Source organism: Aplysia californica, unplaced genomic scaffold, assembly GCF_000002075.1.
Source record: "Aplysia californica isolate F4 #8 unplaced genomic scaffold, AplCal3.0 scaffold00169, whole genome shotgun sequence".
Classification (NCBI taxonomy): Eukaryota; Metazoa; Mollusca; class Gastropoda; order Aplysiida; family Aplysiidae; genus Aplysia; species Aplysia californica.
Window position 1 is genome coordinate 980,552 of NW_004797439.1, and position 18,276 is coordinate 998,827.

Here is an 18,276-nt window from a genome sequence, read left to right on the forward strand (position 1 = left end):
GTGTGTGTATGTGTGTTGGTGCGTGGATGAACTGGTGCGGGAAAGAAATGTTAGTATTTTGTTTAAGAACTGTTGCTTGGGGAGAAAAGGAGGGGGAGGGTTGTCGACATGACAAAAACACGACTGAGATAATGACAGGCTGGTCACTTGGGGAAGGGGTCACTTGGGGGTGGTGGTCAAGTTTTTCGCCTTAGGCTTTGTGTGACTTGAGCTCACAATTACCCGAGATAGGAGTCCCCTGTGATTTTGGACTAAGAACGTTATCGATCTCACAGTCAGCACTTTTAACAGTACTCGACCGATCAGCTCAACATAGAGCGGCGTGGGGAAGCAGAAGACGCAAAGGCACACTATGCAAGCTACAGTTGACGTTAAAAAAAAGTTGTTTGTGCTCTAAATCAAGTATACAGGGATTTATAATAACCAATGTGGGTCAAGAAACAGAAGTATGTCATCCCGGTATGATTTCATTGACTATTTTTTTCTGAATTCTTGAGGTAAAATGAGTTCGACAGACAAAGTCTTCGCGGAGATTGTGAAAGGGATTGAATCGATACAGTCTCGATGTTTTCACACAATGTTTCTGAAAATACAACCTGCAACATGCTAAAGATTTATTGCACTTAGTCTCATATTTTTCTTGTAACTGCCTTTAGTATCACATACGATACTCGGACAACAGAAAGTGGTCATAAAGCAGATTGATACCCTCAATATTTTTTTACATTCACAGAAAACTTATTGAAATGTCACAATAATCTTTAAGTACTTTTCATACATATTGATCTTGATATAACATTCCTGCAAAATGAGATTGGGCTTTTAAATGTTCTTACAGAAATATTTCAGCGCAGGTGAACCAACCCTTTTAGAAAATCATAGTTTTGAAAAAATCGAAAACAAAACCGTATTCAAACTGGTCTATTTCAAAACTAAATTCTTTTTAAAAAACGATATATGTGTTATGCATTTATTTGATAGTTTGGAATGTGTATCTAATAAACAAATTGTAAAGCAGTGTGAATTGGGATAAAATGTCTTAAATAAAACCCTTTGAAACACCAACAAAAAAACTAGTTAATAATCAGCGAACGGGTAGAAATCTAATTGAAATACAAAAGTGCCCTGAAATATGATATATATGGCCTACTTAGAACTGTAATCAAATGAAAAAGGAATTGAAAATAAAATTATTTGCACGAGCGTCGCTGGGGCAGCGTTTAGGCACTTAGCGATCGCACTCAAGAGACCTGACGTCGGTTCCCGACCTCGGAGAAATGTTGCCCTGTGCCGGTATCTGCCCTTTTGCTGGAGTGCTGTGTCCCTCCCACGAACAAGAAATTAGAGCAAAGAATTACAGCATGTGAAATGCGATGCTTTAGAAAAGCAGTAAACAAGACTAAGCGAGACAAAATTAGAAACTCTGTAATCCGAGAAATGGTGGGCACAAATGATGGCATGCATCACATCCAACACCAAAGAATCAAATGGTTCGGACATCTACGATTACCAACACGCCACCCAGCACAACGTGCCTAAATAAAAAAACATTTGACGACAACAAGGCTAGAGGGCGACCGAGAAAGACCTTGATAGATGGAGTCAGGGAAACATTAACCACCCATGGCATCCCCCGGACCCAAGCTCTCCGGCTGGCGACAGTGAGACGTCTCTTTCTTCCCGCGACACCCCAAAGGGTATAAGCGGCGGATAAACGTAAAAGTAAAAGCTGTTTCCCTCACAGCCCGGGTTGAGCCTAGCAGGTCGGAATACCACCTGCTAAATTATCTAAATTGTTTCGAAGAGGGTGTAGAAGCGCCTAAATTTACCCCCCCCCCCCCAAAAAAAAAAAAAAGTTTTACTCTACTAAATGAGCTACACACAACCATCCTCACTTTGCATTCGTCCTACTTGAAGATTAATCAATGGCCCTGCCCCATGTTCATAATAATTATCAAGGACCACCATTATCTATTAATGTCAGAAAACCGGCGACTGGCAATACTGTCTTGTTTCAAGGAAACTAGTTCCTAGCAATCACCACACAGCTCGTTGTGAAACAGCTTTGCAAGTGTCTCAAGATGGAGTACAGTAATTGTTGTTTAGTTCTCAATATGATTCCCTACGGGTATTGTAAGAAAATTGCTCTTGTAAGGCTTTATTGGTGAAGTGGTGGGGGAAGAAGCTGGTGGGGTAGTTGGCATGTTATTAGCGATTGGTTGGGTGGTCACTGAAGCACTCTCACAAGCTGCAATCTGCACAAGAACTAGACGACAGTAGTGGCAAGAGTCCTTGTCGTATTGCGCTTCTCTTTTCTTTAACCCTATCCGTACGTCGTGTTTTACTTTCGTATCCATACAACGTGGGGAACTCTGAGCCACCACTTTCCAAAGAAGAAGTTTACTTGTTAATCCGATCCGTACGCTTTGCTTAACAGTCTGTCAAAATGAACTTTTGAGAAATACTGAACGTTTCAAAGAGAACTTTGTACTAGAAGTATTCTAAAATATGAAGAATACAACCCCGGGTGTACAAAATGAACGATTTCTCATCGTAGCAGTAATACAATTAATGTTTCGGGAGAAGTGGGGCCATTTCTTCACTTTCCTCAAGCGACTCAATGTCTGGCGACCACATTACTGTGTCTCTTCCCTGTATCTGTTACACAATCGAGGCGTAACATTTTGGATCACCTGCTGGTCGCAAATCTCAAGAGCTCGTATTGCTGATTGGATATAACCTTCCTTTTCTTTAATATCGCACTTCCACTCATGTTTGTTCTTCCTTTTTTTACTTAAAGCCGATGGAAAGTCTACATTTCTCAGTACGGTACGCAGCCCTGACCGATATGACGATTTCATACCATCATCCACATACCCACAGTAACCGACAATGCGCTTTTAATCTCCATGAAGGGACTTTAGAGAACATATATTTGTTTTCCTTAAAAAGTATTTGGTCGCTTAAAGCACTGGGGGGGGGGGGGCTATCCCGAAAAATGCTGTTTTGAGAACAATCGAAGGTAAAGTCTTTGCCCCTTGTTCGGTTTCTTTTAAAGACAGGGAGAGTTTTCTCTATAACCAAAAAAATATACATAGCAATGAAACCAAACTTCTTCTATTGTTGTTTTGTTTGTTTGTTTTGTTTTGTTTTTGTGGGTTTTTTTGTTGTTGTTGAGTTTTTTTCATATGATACTGTGAAAGAATCAAAAGTGTGCATTAATACGGGCTAAATACTCAATACGTTTCAAATAAATAACAAATACATCATAACTTAGGGTGATTATGTTCTGGTTTTGGAATTTTGACGAACGCGATCTGAGATACTGTTACCCTGAAAATGCGAACAAAGCAGTCCACAGCGATGATTATGCTAACCTGAACTATTTGTACATGTATGTACGGTACAGAGTTTACATGTAAACATATCAAAGAGGCTCGGGGTCTACATTTTCTCTTTCACTCCTAGCGTCTCCAAGCTCCACGGTCACAGAATGTTTCATTTTGCTATATCAAAAATAGCCTTCTTCTTTTCTTGCCTTTTGTTTTTTTTCATCTATGAGGATGATTAACAGAAAACGCCATTAGAAGATTCAACTTCCGGAGATTCTAAGGTTACTTCTTTGTGCTTTTTCTGTCTGTCTGCTGGTGGCTGAAACTGTCAATGGTAGATCCGTTGGGTGGTTGGCGGGTGTTCTAGTGTGGTTTGCTCCTTCTTTCCTACCAAACAACTATCCTTCTGATCTCCCCTCTTTCTTTTTTGTGTTTGTTACTCTCTTGTAACTTGTAACACCTTTAATCCTCGACACTTATATGACCTTCTTTTGTTGCAAGTGCCGTAAAACTCCTATTAAAACTAAATGGTAGGTCCAGTTTCTTTGCTCTCACACTGTAGGATATGTCTTTTTAGTTTTAGTAAGAATTTTATGGCACTTGCAATACAATCAGGTCATATAAGTGCCGAAGAATAGGTGTGTTACAAAAGAGTAACTTATACCAAAAAAAGAAGCAGGAGAGATAGGACGATAGATGTTTGACAGGAAAGAAGGAGCAAACCACACCAGAGCACCCTCCAACTACACACGTATATGTGAGGCATCGTGGTGAAATAAGGCGCTCGTCAAAATAATGAAATGGAAGAAAAGGGCACTTTCCTACCAGTTTGGCAATTTTTATTCAAATTTTGTCCTTTTTTTTTTTTTTTTTTTTTTTGGCTAAATACCTTTTATCTTCATAATAAAAGACCTTTCAAGTGAATTTTACAGAAATTCTATGTTTAAAGGCATAAAAATGTAATTTTCGGTTTTTAAAGACTCTTAAGCTATCAAAGTTACCAAACTCTGGCGGCCATTTTTTCATCAACTTAACCACTGAAACCAGGCTACCTCACCTTCTTCAATAGGAAATATCTCGAACTAGATCTAGATGGATTTTTTTTTCATTGAAAGCGAGGCAAATAAATCAGCTTTCAGATGATAATATCAATAACTCCATTTGCCCAAAAATTGACGAGCGCCTGGTTCCACCACGTCGTGACACATATTATGTTTGTGTGCCTGTCTCTCCTTTTTTTTTACACGCCAAATACTCGTATTGTATGTCGAGGTGCTCATCATTGGTGGAAGAGACTAGATCTAGATGTAGACCAGGCGTGATAACGTGCTTGAGGTTGTCAAGTCAGACGTTAAACGTTTTAAGATAAGGATATTGGTCTGCTGACGTAGATGAAAGCTACCATGCCAGTACGACTTCCGGGAGGTAATGGACTACGGGTTAGCTATTATTACTATTATGATGTTTGCCCACAAGTCACATCGGTCTTGATCCGATTGAATCGGGTCATTGTTTTGTTTGGGTTGGGGGGTTTTGGGGGGGAGTTGAGGGTTTTGTATTGTTGTTGTTTGGGGGGGGGGGGGTTGTTTGGGGTTTTTTGTTTGTTTGATTTGTTTGGTTTTTGTTTGGGGTTTTGTTTTTTTCACTAGAATGTTTCGTTTTACTTGAGTGAAGAAAAGCCTATCAAAACAATAATAGTTGGAAATCAGATAGAAATCTAGACTGCAGACAGACATACAGACAAACGGACGGACAGGCAAAGGGAGGGTACAAAGGAACTAAGAGCTACTCAAAGAGCCCTCCAACCATCCTCGTGATCACATTGTGTTTCCAATAAACCTTTTTGTTAAGAAATAATATCCTGTTGCTAACCATATAAATGCGAGTTGAAGACATTTTGAACATTGGCGCACATATGACCTTATGCAGACCTTCTACTATATATAACTTTTAAAACATCTCGTTTAAGTATCCACATAGAAAATTCAGCACATCCAAGATAGATTGGGTCATATCCCTCTTGAGAACAACTGTGCTTTGGAATATAAAGATCATAATAAAAATAATACTGGTATGTATTTTGTTTGCCAAATCTTCAGGAAATCCAAACACGCTGTTGTGGGGTCTTATGGCGCAGAACTGTTTTTGACCTCATGGAGTTGGTAAAAAAGAGCATTCGTCTTAACGACCAATCTGTACGGGAGGTTTCTGTTCAACGTGCATCGATCGAAGGCAACGAAAGTTTGTGATAAAGAGGTCGTCTTTGTTTCGGGCAGGCCCGAATGGTCCAGAAATTAAAAATCAAAAGAGGAAGAGGGCGGTATTATTTTGCTTTGACAATGTGATTCAAGATAGATTTATCTGTATTCTCTCTGCAATAATGGGAAAGCAATTTCGTCAAGTTTATCACACAATTAATTGCTTCGTGCTGCTCTCGTCTCCAGGTTGTGTGAACTCATTTTGTAACAGCCACGAAAAACCACTGTGTGACGGCAGGTGTTTTGCATACAGGTAGAATGTCACCTGATATTTGTTTCAAATAATTTATTTCCAGATATAAAATTGAAGGTTTGCTGGTGAGATTATTTTCGGTGGAAATCGTGTGGGTAGCTGACCTTCGCGACAGGTGAACACCACAAACAAGTCGCGGGGGCTCTCGTGGCCTAGAGGTCAAGGTGTTCGCCGCTCATTCAAAGGTTCCGGGTTCGAATCCGGGTAGCGAAAGAAAAATTTTCTTCTCTCAAATTGTCTCCTTTCACCTCCTTTCCTGCTCTCCATCAAAGTGATGTCGTCTGCTTTCGCCTCCACTTTCTGCCCCCACCTCCTCACCTCCTTTGCCCCCTCCTCTGGGCTCCTGACTCTTTCTGCAGCCTTTCTATTGCTTCTCCTTGGCTCCTTCTTACTGCTGTCTTTCAGCCACATCCCTGATCTTCTTGTTGGAAAGATCTACACCAAGCCTTGTCAGACCAGGGCGAAAAGTCTCGGAGGTCCTGTGAGCAAGTTGCTCACGCTACAGATCCCTTGATGGTCTAAAATCGATAAGAATAGGCTTCGGTCGCCACCCGGAAAATATTCAAAATTTCCTACCAACAGAAAAATGTTTAATGCGTCCCGCGTGCTCATATGATCTTATGCAGTTGAGAGCGCCGTAAAACACTTGCCAAAAAGAACAAACGAGCCACCTAATCTGCGTGAGTCAATCCCCCCTATCGCCACGGGCTGAAAAAATGGCGCTTGGGTGGTTGAATCACGTGGAAATCGGGGACGGGTATGGAAAAAGGCGATTAAGTTACTGAAAGATTAAAACACTTTGCAACAATCTTTGAAACGTGTGATTTTAACATAAGGTGTATCAAATGATACATAAAAGGATCGAAAAGTGATTTTATTCAAAAGTAATATATTATGTCACTTATTTAGGCGGTTGAATCATGCGTTAGCGTTATGTTTCTATTTTTCTATTCCACAGGCGTATTTTCTTTTTCAATAACTTCATTAAATACAAAAGTAATATCTCATAACCTTCTTTTCCGATCGTTTTAAGCATCAAAGCGGTGATTCTGTCTTCTCCAGGACTTTTCATCCTCGTGACAGTTGATCAAATTTCCGAAATACGCATGTTCAATTCCTCCATTGGCTGAACTTTGTCAGGTGAATTTATTTGGTTGGGGTGGTTTATTTAAAATCTCTTGAAAACGTTTTATTTGGGGGGGGGGGTCGTCTCAAATTGCTGCCACAGTGCCATCTTTCTTTTCTAGTGGTCCCTCTGACGATTTTCCATTTTCCAAGCTAGGTTTTTGGTAATCTGGTATAATTCTCACACGTCTGCTGCTTCTTGGGCTTTAACAGGTTGGGTTTTTTTTGTGCATTCTCGTTTGTTTTTTCTGGCTTTTCGTTTGAATTTTTGGTCTTTTCCTCTGTATTTTCCCTGGGCCTCTAATTTATCACTTGCAGTGGCCTGCAGCATCTTCAGTTTGGCTTCTTTTCTTTCACGTATAGTTTCCCATGTTTCTTCCTGAATTTCTTCCTGAATCCACTCTTCAGATAGTTTTCTTCCATATCAAAGAACTTTTTCCGCGATGGTGACATATGCTTCTTTTATGGCCCTCCATAGATCTTCACATGTATCATCACTATCTTCCTTAGTAAATAGTATAAATTCATATTTGTTCCAGTCTTATTCTAATTTTTGTAGCAACGTCTGGTTTTCTCAGTTTCGTTGAATTTTGGTGACTGTTTTCACTTGCCTTTTGACCCCACCTCAGCCCCTCTACACGCGCAGATAACTGTTTAAGAGGTTTATTTCTCATGCAAAAATAATCTATTTGATTTGTAGTAGTTCCATCTGGTGAACATCAAGTAAGTTTACGGTACGTTTATGGATAACTGTTTGGAAATAGTGTCCCACCAAAAACAAGATTGTTTAGTTGGCACATTAAAATTTCAATCAACCTTTCTCCATTGTTATTTATATTGCCGAATCCATGACCGCCCATTTTATCTTCTATTCCTTTTTTGTTTGTTTGTTACGTTTACATTTATGTCACCTATCAAACATACCATGTCGTGTTGTGGGGCTTTCGTTAATAGGTCTTGTTTTTAATAATCTATGGTCCACTGGTTCCCACTCGATAAAGACCTTGTGTGCTGTGGATCTCCGTGTTTTCTTCTTTTAGCTAGTCCTGAATAAAGTAGTGTTTTATGACCTTTCTTTGCAGAAATATTTTCCCTTGGCCTGGCCAGCGCATTTTGCCCAGGCCCAATATTACGAGGCGGTATTTGCTCATTTCTTTTGCGGTTTTTTTTTTTTTGTTTTTTTTTTGGGGGGGGGGTGGCCAACTTTTGTCATTGGCCTACTTCGTTGTTTGGAGCATGGTCCTTACGTTCCAAAAGCCCATTTTCAGGCGTTTATTCGTTTTCAGAAGGGAGCTTCTCGTCATACGACATACTAGTGCTTTGTAAACTGTTCACCTCTTCCAACAGATTTACAAAGTCACGTCTTCTGCTTTCCGTTTCACTAAGAAGTAAAGTTTTATGAGATGGGTTGTTAGCCCATCGTCAACCTCCAGAGGAAAATCCTCATAACTTTCCATAATTGCAGGATGAGACAACGCATTTTTGGAGAAGACATTCTTGTCTGCCATTTGCTGCTGGAGAAATAAATCTCTCATCTACCGAGTAGCCAGCTGTTTGATTCATAGCTGAGAGTAATAGTTCATTTAAGGGGTGCCTTGATTCGAATGATGACCACTTCGCTGGACATGCTGAGGCATTTGATAAGAGTAGCAGAACCATCAGAACTACCCCCCTCGCCATCTGCTGTAGTCATCGTCAGTTGGCCTGCAGCTATTTATTTGGTATTCGCACCTTACCTCCGTATCTGAAGACCAGATAAAGGGTATTATCTTATGTTTTAATATCAAGGCCCCAAGATCTGGAATGCTTTGCCAAGTAGTTTAAAAGAGATAAAAATCCGTTGATTCATTCACGTGTCAGCTGAAATTATTTCTGTTTTTAAGTTAATAAATAAAATGAATATTTTAGAGAGATTTTCTTTAGGTCAGAGCACAACGTTTTATGTTGCTGTTGTATTGTATTGTAAAGCACTCAAAGTCTGTGTACTGTAATCGGGTTTGAGCGCTATATTAATGTTATTTATTTATTTGTTATTATTATTATTATCATTATTACTATGATTAGTATTACCATTATTTATTATTATTTTTATTATTATTATTATATTATTATTATCGTGTCGTTTTTCCTGTAGAAAAATAACGATTCTTTTGACCATGAAATTGAAATATTAAGTAGTTCACAGATTTTTTCAGCAAAAACGTCTCTTTTATGTCTGAAATTTGACGACAGGGGTAAAATTCAAAAGTCGTGTGATCCCCTTGTGCATTCAGCATATCAGTGCAATCCTGCTCAAAGAGTACATTTCTTCCTGCAAAATGTTGTTTCAGGCTTGTTGCTGCTTTAAAATAGCTCTGGGGCCAGGATTTACGTCACAAGCAACACAATTTTTCTGTCCCACAAGGGTTAAAATCGGGTGAAATGGCAAGCCGTAGATCCATTACAGCGACATTATTTTTTTTAATTCCGAGTGGAGTGCACGGTACATTGTCCTGTCACGGCCTGATTGTGTTGTTGAAGAAATGCTAGATAAGGCCCATGTGGTCTTCTGTACACTTTTATACTCCCATCGGCGGTGTAGCTATGACCAGTTCATCCAAGGCTGACGGTGTTTTTAGCTATAAACGCATTCTGTGTGTAGGCACCCTAGCTTTAATATTTAATTCCTATAGTCCGCGACGAACAGTATCCTGGCTGACGGCTGAGCAGGAAATTGTCTTGCGGTTTGTCCTGAAACGATTACTCAGGTGCACTGCCCTGATATAATATCGGTCTAGGGTTGGCACTGTTACCCTTGAACGGCCAGTTCGCGGTCGGTGTTGAAAAGGCTGTCACAGAGTACTGTTGACTCATATTGGTAATTGTGAATCACAATATACTTATTTTAGAGCACAAACAACAATGTTCACCTTTTGCACAAAGTGTGCCATAAGATAAATAAACCAAGCCGTAATAAGTTACAACCCTTTTACCTTGACCTTTTGTTTCTAAATATTTACGATTGTACTACCCGTTTTAACACTTAGATCTATCAATTTTTTGTCTCTCCTGTAAAATTTGCCTTTCTGCATGTAGCCGGCTTGTGAATAACATCAACGATACTAAAAACCAACAGTCATATACCAAAACGCAAAAAAACGTGTGCAACTCGTAGTGCGAGTGGGAAATGCAAAAAAAATCCCTTTCCTCGACAGAAAAAAATTATGATAGAAAAAGGAAAAGGTATAGGTTCAACGCGCTTACCAACACTATTAGGTTATCTAAGGGGCGGGACCTCCTAGTTTAACGTCCGTCTCCGAAAGGACCGAACCAAGTGGGAAGTTCGTGTAAAGTGCCTTTCCCAAGGACACAACGTCGGACCGAGCTGAGGCTCGAACCCCCGAACCAGCAATCTCACAATTACGAATCCGGAAGCCTAACCACAAGGCCACCGCGACGCCACTAAATTATGATAGTATAGACAAACATATTATAGGCAATGGATAGTACTTTCATTAAGCTTTCATTTAAGCGTATAGGCTCGATTGTAACCAACAAATTAGCGGAGAAATCGGCATTTGAACGGGACTACTCTCAATTGTCCCCCGATTCCTCGATAAACGCGAGGCCGCCTGGACACCCCTCTCAATATTCATGAAAGTCAAGGCTAGATGTGAAAGGGAAATAATCGAGGAAAAAGGTTATGAGGAATAGGCTTATTAAGAGTTACACCTTTCCCCCGAACAAATGCAACAATTAGAGTTCATATACCAAAATTGTCAAATTAATTCGAAACAGATAGTTCAAATTCAATAAAATATAAAATGTAAGCAAATGTCATCTGAATGATGATAATAGGAAAGCTCAAGTCACTAGAGAAATCATATTTTTCTGGGATTGTTCATTCGAGCGCTATGTTCATGTGGTTGGAGTATAGGCTTGGATTTGGAATCGGGCTTGGACGGCTTCATGTTTTCCTCCCGGACACGATTGCTCAGCGCAGTTCTCTCTGACATTGTTTTTAGTTTAGTTTTAGTAAAGGGTTTACGGCGCTCGCAACTGCATAAGGTCATATGAGCGCCAGAAGATTAGAGGTGTTACAAGAGAGTAACAAACATAAAAAAGAAGAAGGGGAGATAAGGACGATAGATGTTTGATAGGAAAGAAGAAGCAAACCACACCAGAGCACCAGCCAACCACCCACTCTCAATTGGTCTAAAGGGGGTACTCCGAAAGAAAGAGGACAATGTAACGAAATCAGTTTAAGTGTGTGATCAAAATGGTTCACATTTTTGGAAATTGAATTTTAGAAATTTAAAACACTTCTTTTAATCTATTATCATGTTTAGGCTCTGAGAACGAAAGTTGCGTTTTTAATGGCGTTCAGTATATTCTTTAATGTTGATATATATCATATTACATATAATAAACTGTATAAGACTATTAATATACCAAAGCAACCTGCCGTGTCCTAGCTGAAGGAGAACTGTCCACATATGTTGAAGTAAATATTGGAGTTAGACAAGGCTGTATACTATTACCTGTACTTTTTGGAATTGTGATTGATTTTTAATGAGACTGAGCCAAGACATTGAAACAGGCATTAGGTGGACAAATGGTACATATTTAGGATAATTATGCGTATTAAACCTGCCTAATACGCCTTAGTACATGGAGTGCAATTAAAAACAAATCAATTAGCAAGGGCTGCTTGGAAAAGCTGGCCTTGTAATAAATTTGTCCAAAACAGAACTGCTGACATTATCACCAGAAACTACCCCCACCACTCTTTGTCTGTCCCCGCGGTTTTATGTTTTAAAAAAAAATTCTGAAATTATGCAAACTGAGCCCAAAAAATGTGAAATTATGACATTCTGTTAATTTTAACAAAGAATGATAAAGGAAAATAATCAGAAATTATGCAAAAAATGATCACATTTTGCTAAATTATGCGGGGTGCATAAAACCCCGGGGACAGCTTTATGGAGAACCTCTTGCGGAAAATAGTAAATTCCAGTATATTGGCAGCATTATCTCCAAAACTGCAGACTGCTTTGACGATTTCCACCAAAGACGTTAAAAAGCATGGATCGCTTTTGTAAAATGATATTTAAAAAAAAAAAACATCTGGATGTCAAAGATCATTTCATTGAAGACGAAATTTAAAATGTATTATAGCAATATAATAATATGATAGCAATGTTTTGTTGCCAAAATGACATCTTATGGTTCGGAGATATGGAAAGCAAACAAAGCAATTCCAAACAAAATGTTTTACTAAAATAGTTGTTTCAGTTCAAATATACATATAACAAATTCAAAGATCGCATAGAAAGACCAAATTACACCTAGCAAATCCAAATAAACAAATGACGTCATAAAAAGTCATAATACAACACTAACAAGTTCAAATGTAAACATAGAAATCTCAAATGTAACACATAGCAAATTCAAATGCCACATAGCAAGTGCAAATGTAAATATGCTTGAACTAGAGTAAAAGAATGGAATTAATGTATTGCAAATAAAATTACAACGTTCTATTTGCTCAGTACCTAGTTTTCACAAACTTGACGTCAAAACGATTGAGTTTCACAACATGTCAAGCGTTTACGAATACAGTTCTTTAAATATCTTGATAATGACTTCGAATAATCTTATAATTTTATGGAGCAGATAGAGCATTTTGTTTCAGACCTCGTGGTCTTAGTGACTCAAAACAGCCAAAACTGAAAGATAGAACTTTGTAATTTCATGTAGCGAAGTGTTGGAAAGAGATGGAATTAAAGATATTAACACGACCATAATATAAAGGAGAAGATGGAGGTATTTAGTACATGCACTAAGAATGCCGAAGACGAGATTACCCATGGTAATTCAAACATGATCAAACATGGTATTCGAGACTAAGTGGACAAAGAAAAAGAGGTAGACCAACTGGAAGCTATAGAGGCACAATAAGGGCCTGGACGTTACGAAATTGGAGAATGTGGCCAAGGACTGGCAAGCGTTGCGTCGAGTGCTCTCCGCCTTATGTACCTGACGGTATAGGGTGAGAGTAAGTTAGTAAGTATAAGATAGATAGATAGATAGATAGATAGATAGATAGATAGATAGATAGATAGATAGATAGGTAGATAGATAGATAGATAGAGAGATAGATAGAGAGATAGATAGAGAGAGAGATAGGTAGGTAGATAGATAGGTAGATAGATAGATAGATAGATAGATAGATAGATAGATTAGTTACACTTTATCTTATATTAGTTGCTTGTTGTTGGAGGTTTTCAGATGAGTCCCAATTTGAACTGGAACGACACAAGGAACAGCTGGACAAACTCTACAGATGGCCCAATCAAAGGTATACTCAAGCTTGCAACATATGATTTCTTACCCGCTTTAGGCTGACATCAAAGAAAACGTGTCGGAACCTCAGCCTGCTCTCACTTTTAAGAATAGACTTTAAGATTATGTTGGTTATCCAGCTTTTAGACCCGTATGCAAAGATCTGAGATTAAAAAGAGTGACTTCATTTTACCCTGTTCAAACCGCGGTCAGACGAAAGTGAACAAGCTATAGTTGTCGAGTTATACTCTCTGAGAATGTGTTAAGTTGAAAATATTAAAGAATGTGCTTGTATGTGATTTATATTTATTATTATTTATATATATATATATATATATATATATATATATATATATATATATATATATGTTACATAGACCGGGCTAAAGTTTGGTGACGCCCATTTCAGTTTTATAACATGTGCAGGCTGTTCTGAGTCACATTTCGCGGCCCGACTAAGCCCATCAAACATATCCAACTAGACGAGTAAATATTCACATCCTCTAAAACATGTCTTTCGTCATCTTGGCCCGCGACCGTACACCTGCATGCTCCTCAGAGTGGCGCCTACAGCTGAATAGGCCGGGATTCCCTGAGAAATAAAAAAGCCAAATCTAAAGACGATAAAAAAATCAATTTTAAGTTTTTAAAAACAAGAAAAAAAGGTTAGTAGAGGAAGGTAGAACGTTATGTACGGTCGCTGGTGCGCTGGACCCTCATATACACATTCAAAGATATACTCAAAATCAATGACGGTTCGAATTCAAACACCAACAGCAGCAACACTGCTTATATTAATTGTAGAATGGTGCATTTTTTTCATGGCGCAAGAGAAAAACAAGCAAAACAAAACAACAAAACACACAGACCAAAAACAAACAAAAACAACCAATTTTTAAAAGCCAAAAAAGGGAGCTGGGCTCTCAACAGAACGCTGGGTGGTGAGAAATTCTGACCTTCGGAAAGATTATTGTGGTCAGAAAAAGGCGGACAAAATTCAAGGAAACAGGTAAGTTACCCTGAAGACTGAAGATATATATATAAACTATACACCTTTATGAGCTCCGAGCTGTAGCACATTAACTCATGTAATACTAACAGGCCCATTATGACCATTAAACAGTGCTGTTTTGAGACAGTTTACCCCAGAAGCACAATTTCGTCATTCTCGAATTTTGTTTTGTTTTTGTGTTTTTTTGTTTCCTTTATCTGAAACCTGGCAAGAGCATGCCTACTAGGAAACATACAATACGTGTTTCCGAAATGTGAACGGTGGTTCGAAATGTACCACGTCCTCCATATCTAAAAGGTTTAATACCATGACTTACAGTTATATAGAACTTAAGAAGAAAATAAAAAGTGTCTGCACGACCCGGCTTTGTCCGTGGTTTGGAATTGTGCGCCAAATTCGTATGTGATAATAAGACATCTTTGCCAGTGGATGCGAAAGGCGTGAATTCCATTGCCGCTTGAAGAAAACATAAATTATAATATTATCGAGTGTGTCCACCTGTGCTGGGATTCTGATTCCCACTCAGCGGAAATTACGCCCTTTTCTGAACCTAAATTGTGTCGAAGGGGCCGTAAGAGATGTGTTGTTCGCGATCAAATTGAGTATTATGCTTTAAAATCTTCGACACTATACATTGTAGAACATTTATTGATCTAATGGCCTCCAAAGCGCGCTATCCTCAGTGTGAAAGATTCCACCTTTGAGGTGTGTCATGTGCACACACTATAAGCTTATACCATGGCCTGCAAAGCACGCTATTCTCCCCGTACGCCCTGGGCTCATTTTGTACCCCCGGGGTTGTATTCTTCGCACTTTAGAATATATAGTACGAAGATCTCTTTGAAACTTTCAGCATTTTAAAAAAAATCATTTTGAGAGACTGCTATGTACGGATCGGATTAACGAGTAAACTTCCTCTTCAAAAGTGCTGGCACAGAGTTTCCCACGTCGTATGAATACGATAGTAAAACACGACGTACGGATAGAGTTAACATCTTTGAGATGTGTCATGTACACACACTATAAGCTTATTATACCCCCACAACTCACAGGCATGTAGCTGTAGTCGGAGTAGCTATAGGACCAATCCGGACCTGGAGAGGTGGGCGTTGAAGGTGGTGAGTACAAATCCTGACGTCGTGTATTCCATCGTGGGGGAGGAGACACGGGGATCATTGGGTAGCTCGGTCTCCTGCCTGGGAGTGTGTTGTGGACACAGGAAACAGGACAAACGATTACACGGACTGATTCTCTACAATTTCCTGTGCCCTGATTTTGGTGCTGATTTGTAGGTTACGTAAAATGTATTGACATGGTGCAAATTGTTATGTTTTCTACAAAAACGAAACAAGAAAAAGGGGAATTGTTTAGTCCGTGATGATGATGATGATGATGATGATGATGATGATGATGATGATGATGATGATGATTACTTATGGTGACGATACGACGACGATGCTCTTATGTTGGAAATGTGCCTATTACTCTTAGTGTTAAGTTTCTTTCTTTCTTTCTTTCTTTTGTTTGGCGCTTATTCTAGATACCCGCCGGGCTGTCCTGGGGGGCAGGACACAACCCTCATTCCCAACTCCTCGCATAGAGAGACAAAAAATTTAGAAATAATTCGTCATCTTCATCCCTAGCATTTAATAAAAGTATGCCAAAAAATCACAAGGGGGCCGCTTCTAAGTGATGACATTGTTGGTGTGTTCGTGGCCCTACGTCTATGCTATCATATTTTCTAAACAGGACTTTCTACTTTCAACTTTCGGGCAATAAGTTTACGAGCCATGCCAGTTTTGGTCATAAAAGGACAGAAAAAAAATTAATGTCAGCTGATTGGCTTACTAAAAAATTGTATTAGTTCATAAATTGTTAAACTGCAGCATACGACAACACTACCATTCCCTCAGGAATTAATTTTTTTGAATAAGCAAAACTAGAAACAGTTTCATTTTTTAACACTTTAAAAAAAAAAAAACCCAGAGAGACCAAAATACCAGAATCCCCCCCCCCCCACTCCCACACACGCACACACACACACACACACACACACACACACACACACACACACACAAACACACACACACACACACACACACACACACACACACACACACACGTACACACGCACACACATGTCCTCAACATTCATATAACCACACACATATTATTGTAAGAACGAAATGAATATAAAAATACTGGTATCTATAGATAGATAGATAGATAGATAGATAGATAGATAGATAGATAGATAGATAGATAGATAGATAGATAGATAGATAGATAGATAGATAGATAGATAGATAGATAGATAGATAGATAGATAGGGGGAGAGAGAATTTACCTCTTGGCGGATCTGGCTGTTTGATCAGCATCATCTGCTGCGTCCCTTTCTCCGGGGTAGTCACGGGTATCATAGGGGAGAAGAAGGGTTCTCTGTCGCTCTTGTAAGAGTTCGTGTACTTGGGCTTGTGCTGTGGTGCCTCTTTTTTAAAAGGGGTTGGACTAAAGAGGAGCAATTTGAGAGGAGTTGGAGGAGGCAAAAAAAATAATTTAAAAGATAGGATAAATTCCAGAGTTTTTTAAAGTTTTCGTCGAGTTTTTACGTCGCTCGCAACTGCATAAGGTCATATGAGCGCCTCAATTCCAGTTTATTGATCCACTTGGGAATTTTATTTTACATTGGGGTACATATATAGCCTACACAGATACGTTATAAATAAATTAATGCATTACTAGATACTATAATATGAATGATATACAATATCGCATACATACAGTCAACACACTATTGCCGGTTGCCATTAAGCAGCTCATCGGTTTTTAATCTTGAGTAATGGTGTCATGCTCAAGAACATTTGATAAGATGGAGATGGATTGGGCATGTTCTGAATAGAGAACCAGACTCTATTGTGAAGACTGCCCTCCACTGGACACCCGAAGGACATCAAAAGAGGGGCAGACCCAAAGTGACCTGGAGAATCACAGTAGAGTCTGAAATGAAGTCCTGGAACTATTCGTGGGGGGGGGGGGCGCTGACCAAAATGACCCAAAAAACAGACAGAGCTGGAGATCCTTTGTTGCTGCCCTAAACGCCAGATGGCGAGACGAGTAGTGAGCTGAGCCCAAGAACATAATAATATTATTATGCTACTAACGCATCCATCTTGACGCTGTGTCACCGACACATGCTTGGCATTATTGTGAGACAGAACACTAACAAATCATCAACTGGACGAGGAGGAGGAGGACTCACACAGATACCTGCACGCACTCTCTGTCTATCTCTTTCTTCCCCCCCCCCTCTCTCTCTCTCTCTCTCTCTCTCTCTCTCTCTCTCTCTCTCTCCATCTTTCTCTTTTTTCCCATTTCTCTGTCGTTGTCCCTGTTTCTGTCTCAGAACGGAATCCCCAACAACATCATCATCATCCTGTGCTTTGCCGACTGGCGTTGGCGATCAGGACCTAAGCGTCAATCGGTCACTATTCACAACATACAAACGTACCAAAAAAATGAAGCCACACTTACCTTCGGTACAGGAAAGGAGAATAAACTTCTCGCTTGCTCTTTGGCTTGGGTGACGCCTTTTTTGGAGGTGGGGCTGCGGCTGCATAGATTGGCTTAGGCTCCGGCGGTGGGATGGGCGAAAATTTACTTTGGTAGACAGGCGGAGTTTGGAGTTTTAGTGGGGTTGGTTGTGGGCGGGGCGTTGGTCTATGGTGAGGAGGGGTTGGGATGGGGACAGCTTTTGCGTCTAAAATTGGGGGTGTTATGAGGGGTATCATGTTAGGGGAACGGGCCTTTGATTCACAAGGGATTGTTGTAATCAACAGCGGATGGTATGGAGTGAAGAGGATGAGGTGAGAGGATGGGGTTGGAGGGGTGATGTCAGGAGGGTTGAGTCGGGAGAAGTGGGATTGATTGATATGGGGTAGAGATAGTGCGGGGTGGAGGGGGAAGGGTGGGTGG

At 39.7% G+C, this 18,276-nt stretch overlaps 1 protein-coding gene across 1 annotated transcript in view; it reads right to left on the bottom strand.

The window, feature by feature from the left end:
• Nucleotides 1–13,812: 13,812 nt before the first annotated feature.
• The window catches only part of LOC101848351 (extensin), an 11,150-nt gene continuing 6,686 nt past the window's right edge, over nt 13,813–18,276 (bottom strand). Inside the window, exons 4-7 of the mRNA XM_035969686.1 lie at nt 17,836–18,021; nt 16,652–16,812; nt 15,355–15,500; nt 13,813–13,884 (exon numbers count right to left, since the gene is read on the bottom strand). Of these exons, the coding sequence (XP_035825579.1) occupies nt 13,813–13,884; nt 15,355–15,500; nt 16,652–16,812; nt 17,836–18,021 (565 nt within the window). The remainder of the gene's footprint in view (nt 13,885–15,354; nt 15,501–16,651; nt 16,813–17,835; nt 18,022–18,276) is intronic.